This window comes from Mastigoproctus giganteus, chromosome 6, assembly GCF_048544385.1.
Source record: "Mastigoproctus giganteus isolate SK-2022 chromosome 6, ASM4854438v1, whole genome shotgun sequence".
In the NCBI taxonomy this organism is placed as follows: Eukaryota; Metazoa; Arthropoda; class Arachnida; order Uropygi; family Thelyphonidae; genus Mastigoproctus; species Mastigoproctus giganteus.
Window position 1 is genome coordinate 134,779,272 of NC_143580.1, and position 13,515 is coordinate 134,792,786.

At 36.5% G+C, this 13,515-nt stretch overlaps 1 protein-coding gene across 2 annotated transcripts in view; it reads left to right on the top strand.

The window, feature by feature from the left end:
• tko (30S ribosomal protein S12 technical knockout) overlaps nucleotides 1-13,515 on the top strand; it is a 93,339-nt gene that overhangs the window by 23,580 nt on the left and 56,244 nt on the right. For both annotated transcript variants that reach the window (XM_090375345.1, XM_090375344.1), the window contains one exon: nucleotides 8,031-8,115. In XM_090375345.1, the coding sequence (XP_090231471.1) occupies nucleotides 8,052-8,115 (64 nt within the window). In that variant the 5' untranslated portion in view covers nucleotides 8,031-8,051. The remainder of the gene's footprint in view (nucleotides 1-8,030; nucleotides 8,116-13,515) is intronic.

Genomic DNA, 13,515 nt, shown 5'->3' on the forward strand with positions numbered 1-13,515 from the left:
GAATGCGCCAAGTGCAATCCTCAGTGCACTGTGTTGTACTGGATCAAGCCAGCGTAATGCGCTCTTTCTGGCAGAGTCATAAATGGGAGCTCCATAATCAAGACGAGATCTGATTAATGCCCTGTATAATCGAAGAAGGGAGGTACGATCTGCACCCCACGTTTGTGCAGATAAAGCTCTTAGTATGTTTATCTTTTTTAAGCAGGCAGTACGTACTTTTTTAATGTGCTCTAAGAAATTTAGCTTGTTGTCCATGATTAAACCTAGAAATCTAATATTACTAGTGACTGGGATGGAGATATTAGAGATGTAAAGTTCAGGATCCAAATGAAGTTTGCGTTGTCTACAAAAATGGATAGCAACTGTTTTCTGCTGCGAAAGCCTATAGCCGTTAAGACTGGCCCATTGCTGTATTTTATTTAATGATATCTGAAGCTGTCGTTCAATAGTTCTCATATTTTGGGAATGACAGGAGATGGAAAGGTCATCTGCATAAAGGTAAGTTTCTACAGTATTTGGAAGTTGTTTAGTGATAGAATCTGTTCTTAGAGCAAAAAGAGTGGCACTCAGTACTGATCCCTGTGGAACACCTTCTTCCTGAATGAAAGTTGCAGAGAGGGCATGTTGGTATCGTACTTGAAACGATCTAGTGTGTAGAAAATGCTTTATAAATATAGGAAGGTTGCCCCGCAGACCAAGAGAGTAAAGATCTCTTAGTATGCCATGCCGCCAGGTGGTATCAAAAGCCTTCTCTATATCTATGGAAACCATTACTAGATGTTCATGCTTAATAAAGGCATTACGAATGGCAAATTCAGCTTTCACCATAAGGTCCAAGCATGACCTGTTTTGACGAAAGCCATACTGACTATTGCTCATTAACTGTTCTGACTCAATGATCCAGACGAGTCTACAGTGGACAATTTTTTCTAGAATTTTGCTGAGGCAGCTTGAGAGGGATATTGGTCTATAGCTATGGGGATTGGTTGGATCTTTTCCAGGTTTTAAGAATGCCAAAACAGTAGAATGATGCCAAGAAGTTGGATAGACATTTTCTAGAAAAATACGATTGTAAAAGAGCAGAAGGAGATGCAATGCTCTGTCATCAAGATGTTGTAGCATGGCGTAATAGATTCCGTCTGGTCCGGCAGCACCATTGTGAGCTGTTCCGATAGCATGTAAGAGTTCGGAATATTGTAGAGGTTTGTTATACGGCAGAAGAAGAGCAGTTTGGAAGTTAATAGAGTGCTGTTCTGCAGTGTTTTTAATTCTCTGGAAAAGTGGAGTGTAAGCTGCTTCCGCTGAGATTTCAGCAAATGTGTTGCCCAAAGCATTTGCGATATCTAAAGGACTAGATAGATCTTGCCCATTATAGGACAGAATTGGTGAAGGTACGGTAGGAAACTTACCAGAAAGTTGTCTAATTTTTTTCCATATTATTTTTGTGTCAGTGTTTTTGTTAATGCTTGATGCAAAACGGATCCAGGATTCTTTCTTGGCTTGCCTTTGTATGAAGCGTGCTTTTGCCTTTAACTTCTTATAATTAATTAGATTGGGTGTTGTTGGATATTTCCGAAACAAATTCCAGGCTTTATTTTTTGCTTTTTTGGCTTTTGTGCATTGCTCATTCCACCAATAATTATAATGCTTACGAACCGAGGGATTTGACAGTGGTATTGTGTCTTTAGCTACATTTAGGAGATGTGACGTGATGTATTCTGTCACATCATCGATAGGCTTGAGACGGATTTTTTGCTCATCAAGAGATATTGATGACCGGAATTTTGCCCAGTTTGCTCGGACAAATTTCCATTTTCTGAAGGGTTGAGCTGGAGGGGCCTGTGCTATTAATAGGTTGCATACGATTGGGAAGTGATCGCTACCCATTGGATCATTTAAAACATACCACTCTATGGTCGGGACCAGTAATGGAGAACAAATGGAGAGATCTATGGCTGAGGTATGTCCATTTGGGAGCTGAACGTGAGTGTGTGTGCCAGTATTGAGTATAGTGAGGTTTACTGCCTCTATTAGGCTCTCAACGAGTTGACCTCGTCTATCTAATTTAGGATCACCCCATAAGGGGTGGTGCCCGTTGAAGTCCCCTAACATACAGAGAGGTGGAGGTATCTGTATAAGGAGATCTTCAAGATCTTTTAAACAATAGGTACGGTTTGGCTGTAAGTAGATTGATACTAATGTTATTTCAATATGGAGCGTCATACGCACAGCAACGGCTTCTATTTCAGTTTGAAGTGGAATATGTTTAGATGGGGTCTTTGAATTTATCAGGATTGCTACACCACCATGGGCAGCATTTGCTGTGTTACGATCCCTTCGATAAAGGCAATAGTTCTTTATCGAAGGAGAAATTTGCAAAGTTAAGTAAGTTTCCTGAAGACAAAGGGCAACTGGAGAAAATCTATTTATTAGATCTTGGATATCGACTGTATTGCAACGAAAGCCTCTGCAGTTCCATTGTAAAATACAAGGCATTATTTGTGTTTAGTTGATGGAGCTGATTCTGACTGCTTTTTGAAAGTGACTGGTTTATGGCGTTCCAATTTGTGTTTGTCTTTTTTTTGGAAGACTGGCCGACCAGTGTCCATGTCTTCCTCTTCGGCATGGATTTCTAAAAGAGGATCTTCCTCTATAGATGTTCCATCTGTTTCCATTGTTGTGTCTCGAATATTTTTGATTATATTTGAATTTGTATTACATGGTGTGGTAGAACCCATTGGAGGAGGAGTTTCCGCTGGTATTGTAAGAGGAGTATTATTTGCTTGGTCTGCGAGTTTGGGTTGTTGTTTACGTACATTTGGTTTTTCCTCAGAGAGGACAGTTCTAGCCCAATCTGAAATTGAAATATTAGTAGGAACTGTAACAATAGTTTGAGTAGAGACTGTTTGGTATTTTTTAACTGCATTAGCATAGGAAATATTTTTATTCATAGTAGGTGCCACTAGTCTTCTCGCTTCTGGGTAACTCACTTTGTTCTCGACCTTGTATTTTACAATTTGTTTCTCCGTTTTCCATTTTTCACAACTTCTGGAATAGGCAGGATGATCACCTTTGCAATTTGGACATATCATTTTAGTAGTCGTACAGTCACTTTGTATGTGTTCCGAGGAACCACAGTTGGGGCAGACAGGAACTCCTCTGCATACAGTTTGTGAGTGGCCATACTTTTGACATTTAAAACATCTTAAAGGATTGGGAATGTACGGGCGGATACGGCAAAGTAAATAACCTGCTTTTACAGAGCACGGTAAGTTGGGCGTATTAAAAGTGAGAATAATGTTTCTGGTTGGGATAAGTTGATTATCTTTTTTAGTCATTATACGTTTGGCTTGAATTACATTTTGTCCCTGCAGCTCTTGGGTAATTTCTTCCTCTGTGACATTTAACAGGTCCCAACTGGATATGACACCCTTTGATGAATTTAGGGTTGCATGAGGAGATATTTTTACCGGAATTCCCGCAAAGTTTGTTAACTGTAAGAGTTTCTCCGAATGCCTGTGGTTCGTAGTTTCCACTAGCAGGTCTCCTGATTGTAATCTCTTGACAGTCTTAGGAGATCCTGCAATACCTTCGAGATGTTTTTGTATTACGAAGGGAGACAGTTTGCTCATTGGCTGACTAGTAAGGGAGTGGAAAATTAAAAAGGATGGGCAGGGTTGCTCCATCTGATTAGTCTTCTGTCTCTTTGGACGATCATTTTCTAAGTCGTGATTGGGGTCATGATTGTCTATTCTTGAGCTCGAAGGCTCTAACGGTGGATAATTATTTTTATCCATAATGGCTCCTTTTCGCCCTGGGGGTTTGTCCTTACCGCCCAGGTTACCGGCCCCGCCACGGGGAGGCAGGAGCAGTGCCGCTTTGTGGCCAAGCGTAGAGTTAGTACAGTTAGTAAATCTAAATTAAAGAAAAAGGTGATTTCCTTCTTCTGGGCTCTCTTCTTATTTCTTATAAGAGACTAGAGCTACTTAACAGAAAATTTAATAATTGCAAGAGAAAACAAAGAAAAACTTAGTCGCTGGGAAGAAAAACGCTTGATAGACGCACAATAATCACTTGGCCACGGAAACGCTTGGCACCCGGGGCCTGGTGGACCAGAACTGGGGCATGTTTGCCAGGAGCAACAATTCGTGATGTTATCAACAGATTGTCAGAATTTAAGGGGAATAAAGAGATTATTATTATTCGTGTGGGGACTAACAATATTAAATGAATAAAACCTGATCATTTGTTGGATAAATATAGGACCATGCTGGAAAAATTCCACAATTTAGGTCAGAATGTGTGTGTCTACAAATATGCCTAGACATGATGGATGGATTATATGCTGAAACCCTTGTAGATTAACTCGAGGCTTGAGGGAATCTGCAAGATTCTGAGGGGAAAATTTTGTGCAAAGAAAAGTCTTTGCACAAAGATTGTGCAAAGACTTTTCTCAGTATTATTGAGAATACATTAAGGTTTCGGGGAAACTGCTGGTTGGGGGGGAGAAGGTTAATATAGATCAACATTTATCTGATGATCTAGGTTAAAGTAATGCCTGCACTCACCTCAAGGATTCTTGTTTGTTGCCACAACAGCCAATATTGCAAGTGAAAGTAAATTGGTAGAGATGAACAATTTATTTTTAAATGCTCTAGGAATGGTTGATATGCCAACACCAAAAAGCAATTTATAAGTTCCAGTTGCATTGTTGCTTTCAGCTATCACAGTTCTCTCTTTGGGTTTTATTTGTATCCTGGTGCTGCACACTCCACTTTTTTTTTTCCATCAGTTTTGTAGATAATATCATATAATTTAGACCTGTTTCATCCATATTATAGAAAGTTTTCTCCGATCAAATTTTCTCTGTCAATAAATGATCTTAAGTCATTTTCAAGGATCAGGCTGAACAACAGATAATCTCTTTCCACTAATAACCAATACATGAATACCATGACATTTTTTCTGATGTCCAAACCATTTATCACTTGGTGTAAACTTTCTGCACCACATTCTCTTCACATAAGAAGCAATATCAAAGGTTTTCCCTTTGATACTGCTTTTATGGATATACTGATTGGTGTTCCTTGTTATCTTTCTTATGTAAACTACAGTCATAATAAAATTGCCTGTTATCTCTTAATTTTCATTTGTTTAAAGTGCAACAAGTGCTTAATAGTGTTTGTTAAAAAAAAAATTGTAAAATCCTTTTTTAGATTTTTATCCCTTCCCTTTGCCAGTTATCTTGCCTGCAGTTTTTCAACAACAGTTTTTTTTTGGGTTTTTTTTTAGAGAGACTTACCTTTATCAAGTTTTTCTGGGGCATTCAACTTGAAATATGTGATTGCTTAGTAACTCTAACAACAGCCCATGTCCATATAATTGCATGTCCTGAGATGCACCCCCAGCAGGTCTTATAATTTCTCCCCTCATTGTTTTCTAGGTTACTACATATTCTAATATACTACATATTCTAGAAGCAATACAAGAATGAATTGCTCCTGTTAAACTGTATTCCCATAAACTAGCAGTCTTCCAAACCACCTAACACTACCTCAGTAGCACCAGCAAATATTCTTACACTCCCTTTATTCAATTGAATCCCATCTTTATGATAGCAGTCTCTTCTGTTGATAAGTGCAGACAATTCTGAGAAAAAAAAATTCTACCCCATGAACCTCTCACAATCTCCAGCGTTGAATGAATTGACAAGGCTCTTATTATAAGAGCACATTTGAAATACTGTGTTCAAGTATGGAGACTTCATCTGAAAAAAGACATTGAGCTTCATAAAAGAGTTTCAAGATGGGCAAATGAATGACCACAAGAGAAAAGACTCCAGGTATGTGGGCTACAGAGCTTGGCAACCTGGCACCTCAGAGGTGATTTAATTGAGGTTTATAAGGCTCTGAGAGGGATTAGTAAAATGAATTAAGGTAGAATTCTCACTGTTATCAAGAATTCTATAACTAGGAGTCATAAATTCAAATTATAGGGGTTGAAGTTTAGATTAGATTATAGAAAGTTTTATTTTAGCCAGCGAGTCATTGATTGCTGAAACAAGTTGCCCTCACAGGTAGTTGACAGTTTGATTAAATTCAAAGGTCAACTGGATAGTTAACTGTGTGAGGAGGGAAGCATATAATTTGTATTTTCTTATCTACTTGAGGTTTTTTTTTTTTTTTTTTTCTAATGCAGCAAAAGCCTGTGGCTTCCTTGTATTACATGGCAAATACTATTACTAATATTATGGGCTCCTAATTGTGCCTTGGCAGAATTCCAGACACTTTCAAATTCAGCCCTAACTTGCAGCATTTTTTGAACATCTCATAATTATGAAGTAAAGCTCCGAGTTACCCATGCACAGTATGATTAGTACTTGCATGTATATAGTTTCTAAGGTAGGGCCATCATACATGCATTTACTTGCATGTATAAACATTAAGGCCCCGATTTGCGTAAGCCCGAGTTACATAAATTCAGACTTATGTAATTTTTTTTTTTTCAATCAATTTTTTTTTTTTTTAGGATTGTAAAATTTAAAACAGTAAAAAATATAAGCAACTGATAATGATGAACACGGCATGCACAAAATTGCACAAGTCAGATACGAAGTAACTTTTATGAAGCTTAAAAAATGGGAATGAAGAGAAGATTCTTAATTATTTGTTTTTTATATAACTGAAGATTTCAGTGAAGGGGATACACATTTCACCATAATAACGTAAAAAGCCACAGAATTCCAGCTATCGGTATTATTGCAAATGCAATAAGACCGAGTTTACTACCTGTTTATAATAGATTGCACTAACAGAAAAGCCCAATAAACCGGAAACTGCAAATTGTTTTTATTGTTTTATGGTAATGACCTCCAGAAATGTGTTTTAGTAAAATGTGAGCTCATGTGAGGTGATAATAGTATGTTTCCGGCTTAACCCTGAAAGTTCTTTACAGAAAATTTCATTATGACCATTATCATGGTGTCGACTAAGAGAGTAAGTGACAGCAGTACTAGTAAATCTACTAAGAAAAGGAAAGCAATTGATTTGGATCAGAAAATTAAAATAATAAGGATGTATGAAAATGGTCAAACATTAACACGTATTGTGAGGAATTTAGATTTGTCAGTGTCAACAGTGAACACAGTAATAAAGGACAAAGACAATAAGAGAAGCAGTGAAGGGATCAGCACCAATGAAGTTAACTATAATAACCAAGGCTACAAAATACATATCACTTTTTACAGTACAATAACATGTGTTCTTTCTTCCTTTTATGTTTTCTCTTATGCACCACTCCGGCTACTTCACCATTGCCCCCAGATAAAGTTTTTAATCAAACTAATTAAAAATATATAACTAATTAATTGAAAAATATATAACTATTTTTCTTCATTCTTCTGAGGATATTATGTGGTTTTTTTTTTTAATTTTGGCAGATCAGGAATATAGTAGCAACAATTTATTAGTCATTCTCAAATTATATAAACTCGACACGCAAGAATTCCTGGAACATATCTCTTACGTATGTCGGGGACTTACTGTAGTTTCTACAGTAGGGCCTCTTGCATATTCACATGCATGTATAACAATATCAATTTTTGTGCCTTAAAAGATGATAACTTATAGTATCAATAACTTTTCCCTTTGACATACCCTGATCCTATTCTGCCTGTCCTTATTAATTAATATATTTAGTATTTCTCCAACAATAGTCATCACAAGTAACTGTTTCCTATGGGATCAGCACCACTTGCTCTTTGTGATCCTGCTGTGCAGTTAGATACACTTGATGTTTACTGTTTTCTTCAAGCACTCTATTTCATCCATCAGAATGCTGAATTACCACTTCCTTTCCTCACTTCCTTTGCACTTTACAAACATAAAGACATCTTCCATTTCACTTATGTCAAGCTGAAATCAATTTCACATATTTTTGACAATTCTTAAGAATCAGGGCTTTATTTGCTTGTACCAATGTACCCTGAGTTCAAGGCATTGTAGTAATTTGGAATTTTTTTTCTCTCTTAGATACCATTCTTGGAATCAGCTATGTTTAATTTTCTAAGAGCTGGTTTTACTGCTTTATCCACTAAACTACATCTTACAAAAACAGGTAAGCCTATGTAGGTTCCTGTGTATGTGAATAATTTCATTTTTGTTTTATCCTGATTCTCCCTTCCTCTCTCTGATTACGCTGTAAATTGAGAAAGGAAGGGAGAATCAGGATGTCTTATCAATACTTAACATAATTAAAATTAAATTAAGAGTTTTCTGCATAATGTACAACTTTTTGTGGGGGCTATATTTAATATTTATTTAATTAATTTAGTACATAAACGCTGGGAAGGGCTAGGAGTATAATAATAAATAATACACAACATATATTAAATAAATCAATGTAAACAACACTAAGATGATATCAGAGCTAAGAATTGTATAACAGTGAAGAATACTTCACACCATTTAACAAATAAAGGGTATACAGGTTATAATGAGACAAGCAATTGAATATAATGAGATGCTGAATTATGACAGGCCAGTCTATATAAGTGTCTTTGTGACGGCAAGTAAAATTACTATTAGCCACCATGTATGGGAGTAACAGGTTTACACAGTTTGTAAACATACACTGAAAGTTTTTTACCTTCCAATGTAGTCAAACTTTTGCTGGAATAGCTTCTGAAGTGTTTTTTTGTTGTTGTTGTTTTTTTTTTTTTTTTTTTTACAGTTTTTATACATTATGTGTAAGAATAGGCTGGGGGACCCACCACCATTCCTTTGACTGTTGCAAAAATGGTGGTGGGTTGCCATTTCTACAAACAAGCACAGCATCTGCACTTTTCCATGTTACTGGACAATGCTGTGCTTGTTTATAGCTTACTGTTACTTGTTTTTCTTCTCCCACAAGTTCAATAAATATCTAGTCTTACCCTACTTGTTTTTGAAAGATTTATTATTGTTTTCACATAATAGAAATGAGAACATGAAACTTTTGAAACTCTATATCCTCTCAAGATGGACACTACTCTGCAGGAAAAAAAACGTGTAATTTCAAATTGTGTGTGCTGCAACGCACAACAAATAAACCTGAAAATGAAAGTAACTAATAGTGCTGTGTATATGTAATATGTATTTTAATTATGTTTCTCTATATAATAAGCTGAAATATGTGTGAATGTTTTAAATTTTACACACTTAGCAGTCTAGTGGAAGAGACTGAAAAACTTTTTTTGTATAAATAAAAGGTGCAAAACATACAGGTGGTTTTAAAATTAATTTTTTATTAAAACTTAATAAGTGGTTATTTTAAACCACTTAATAAATGGTTATTTTAAACCACTTAATAAATGGTTATTTTAAACCACTTAATAAGTGGTTTAAAATTAACTTAATAAAAACTTAACTTAATAAACGGCCTCTGTAGCTGAGTGGTCAAGAGTGGGAGTGCAGGAGCACACACTCTTTGGGTAGACCGGGGTTCAAGCCCCTGACTGCTGAATACGGTCTCCATCTGCCAGCCGGCACTGGACCAGCGTGGCAGACTGTGGTCCATTTCCCTCAGCATGAATTGTTGAGGAGGCTTCCATCCTGCAGTGGGTTGATAATGGCTGCACTTTACCTTTTTTTTTTAAGTGGTGCAATCTTATTGAACAGTGGAATTCAGGAAACCCAAAACCCTTTCCAGAAATTAAAAAGAAAGCAATGCACCTATCAAATGATTTGCCACTGCTTTTGCTACACCTTGAGGTGCCACCATTGCTGTGTTAAAGACTAAGTGTACCAGTGACATAATTAATTGCTAATTTTAATGATATTGAACACTGCCCTACTATTGATATCCAGACACCTGCAAATAACTTTTATTTTCAGAAAAACTAACAATGTGCTGAAACATTTGGCCTCTGTGACAGCCTCTACTCTCCATGGAACACCCTCTGCCAGTTTTTTTGCAAATGTCCTCCAATATTTTCCACGTTCCGCCTTCAAAGCAGCAACCAGTTCAGCTCTGATTGATATTTGAGCAGTCTTTCCTAACACCCAACTGACAATTCAGTTGAGCCCAGAGGTTCTCTATAGGATTAAGGTTAGGGCTTTGGGCTGGCAACTCCAGTCCAACTTTTGACTCATATCTTCAGACTAGTCCATCACAATGTGAGCAGTATGGCATGGAGCATAATCTTGTTGATACAGGTACAAGCCCTCTCCAATGTGATGCCACAATGTAGGTAATGCATTATTGTCCTAGGACATTAGCATTCATAGTTTTGTCAAAACAACCAATGGTCCCAGACCAAATCATGAAAAAGAGCTCCAGACCATCATGCTGCCTCTGCCAAACTTCATTGTCAGGATGATACAGTCCAGCAGGTAGCTTTCTCTTGGCATCCACCAAACCCAAGTATAACCATCAGACTAATAAACAGTGTACCATGACTCATTGTTGCAAAGTGCAACTTTCCACTAGTCTATGGTCCAAGAATGGTGGGCCTTACACCAAGCTAGATGGCACTTGGCATTAGGAAGGATGATTTTTGGCTTGTGGATGGCTGCACAACTGTCCAAGTATGTGGATGGTTGTGCAGCCACCCAGATACATGGTAACTCATATGGTGCAGTGTCCTGCAGACTGTACTGGTGCTGGCATGTGTCCCAATCATCTCACTGAGGGTCTTTGTATATTGTGAAAATTTTGACCTGTGTTCTAAGAGGATAATTCTCTGAAGGGCTCTCCTATGATTAACTCCATTAACTTTGTACGTTTTCCAGGTTGTTTCGTGGCAGTTTCAGTACCAGTCCACTACCATTTGCAGATCACATCATCAGTTGTCAACCTAGGAATCTTCAGTGCTGTTGAAATGTCATATACAGATTGATTGCTTTATGTGGCATCCTCTTATCATTCTACACTGGAAGTCCGTTAACTCCGTTGATTGTGGCATCTTGCCTTCACAATTGTACCAACAGCTGTCTCCTCAAATGCCTGCAAGCACATTTATAGCTATGTGTGACATGTGGTTGTTGGGTTGGATATGACCAACTATCAACAGAGAGATGCCCAGATATTAATGGTAGGACAGTGTGTGAATTAGAGATGATTACAGCATATTTTCTTTCACAAGTTTTATCGTTGTAACATTGATCATTTACTAATACTTGGTGGTGCTTTCAGCGAGGTGAAATTAACATTAGAGTTCTCATAATTTCAGCTCTAATTCTTTGGGCATTTAAAATAGAAACTACTAGTTAATTGGCTTGCAGAGCTTACAATTGTATGTTATTGACTATCCAGTACTTTCAGCTTTAAGTTTGGAATACACACTGCAAGAAAGGCACTGTACAATGCCTTCTTTCTTGCAGTAAGTGTAGTCATTCCATAGTTGAACTTAATCTGAATGAAAGAAATAGCCTTTTCATCTCCTACATTATAAACAAAAAAGGGGGGAAAGAAGTTTGCATTATTATAATTGTTTCTTGGAAACTATATCAGTATGGTACCTTTCCTGATGTACGTTTGATCTTCTAATGAAAATTTTTAAAAAAATCTCTACTGATAGCTGTGTTATAAATTTCCGAAAACTGGTGTCAAACTATAACTTCATGTCAATCTTACCTTGTGCACGAAAAAAAAAAAGCAAGTGCTACTCCTAAAAAACTGTTTTTTGAATTTTTCATGTCTATAAAATCTTTCTTTTATATATATTTCACTTAATAACAAAATTTCAAGGAAAATATTTTATTGGAAGCAGCATTATCCACCAAGTTTTCTCTTTTGCTCTTGTTCTAAATAGCTACTTTGTACTCAAATCAGCCCTACCATGGAATATTGTTCCCACATCTGCAGTGGTGCCCCCATAACCTTTCTTAGGCTTCTAGATTCCATTTAAAAGTGGGCAATAAGGTTAATTAATGACCCATATCTTTATCCCCAGGGGCTCAAATCTGATGAGTATGGGCTTGCCACACCCAGGGTCTTGAGTTGGATATCATCGTTCTTCTCTATCTTGGTGATTCCCTTCTACTTCTCTCTCTCTCAGTAATTCAGAAATTTTTTTTTTTTTTTTTTGGCTGGTGCAGTATAAGCCTCAGGCTTCCTTGCACCATACAGCTAATGATAATGAAAGTCTCTATTCTGTCCCATAGATGTTCTGTTTATATTTTATAATCCCCTCCCTTACTCTTCTGAACACGTGCTTCAACCAGTGAGCATCCTTTTACTGTCCAACTTCAAACTCACAGAACCACCATATCTTCCTCATTTATTTCTTCAAGTTCTGTTTTCAGGAACAATTTCCCTTCACACATATTTCCTGAAAATTACAAATCTACAGAAATTCAAGTCTAATGTAAACAAGTATTTTCTTTCATCTTCCTGACCCTCAAATCACACATGGTACTAAGTACTATAGGTTCTAATACCTTTCATGTTTAGGGTTTCAATAAAAAATCCAAAAATAAGCATCAGATTTAAAAAAGAAAAGAATGAAATTGAATAAATGCATGTTTTTTTTTTTTTAAATATTAACTGTGATTATTAATAAAAAAATTGTCTTTAGTGTGATTAGTAATACTATCAAACTAGATAGTATTAATAATCATTGGGGGGGATAATTTTTATAAATTTCAGCATTCTTAAATTCCCTTTCGGATATCTATTTATGGGTCTCTAAGACCCATGCAGACAAAATATGTAACAATTGCAGAAACGGACCAACACAGTGTTCGGAATTCCTCCAATCTCTGATGGGATTCAAAACCCACAGAAGTGCTTTACAGTTCACAAAGACAAGGAATAGAGCATAGTCATCCTTACTTACATTTACAAGTATCTGGCCCTCTAATGTCTCCTCATCTGATTTACATATTTAAAAACTAATTAAAGTCACCATTATAGTCAATGGAAGAGGTGAAATGAAGTTGTGTCACTATGCTGGATAATATATTTAGCATGAATTCAGCATCTGCTGGGGTAGATCAGAAGAAGCAATGAAAATATAGGTAACATTTCAATGAGATGATGATCATAAGATGAAAATACTATTAAAAGTTTTGCATTTGGTGTGAATAAAATTAGCAGAGGTGTCTAGATGCATAATAAGCTTTTCTGCTTATTAACACAAAAACTACAGTAAGTGGAGGTTCTTTTAAAGTATTCGGTAAAGGTGCCAGTTATCTTGTCAAACAAAACAGGTAACTATTAATGAAATAGTTACCTGTTTCCATTATAGTCAATGGAAGAGGTGAAATGAAGTTGTGTCACTATGCTGGATAATATATTTAGCATGAATTCAGCATCTGCTGGGGTAGATCAGAAGAAGCAATGAAAATATAGGTAACATTTCAATGAGATGATGATCATAAGATGAAAATACTATTAAAAGTTTTGCATTTGGTGTGAATAAAATTAGCAGAGGTGTCTAGATGCATAATAAGCTTTTCTGCTTATTAACACAAAAACTACAGTAAGTGGAGGTTCTTTTAAAGTATTCGGTAAAGGTGCCAGTTATCTTGTCAA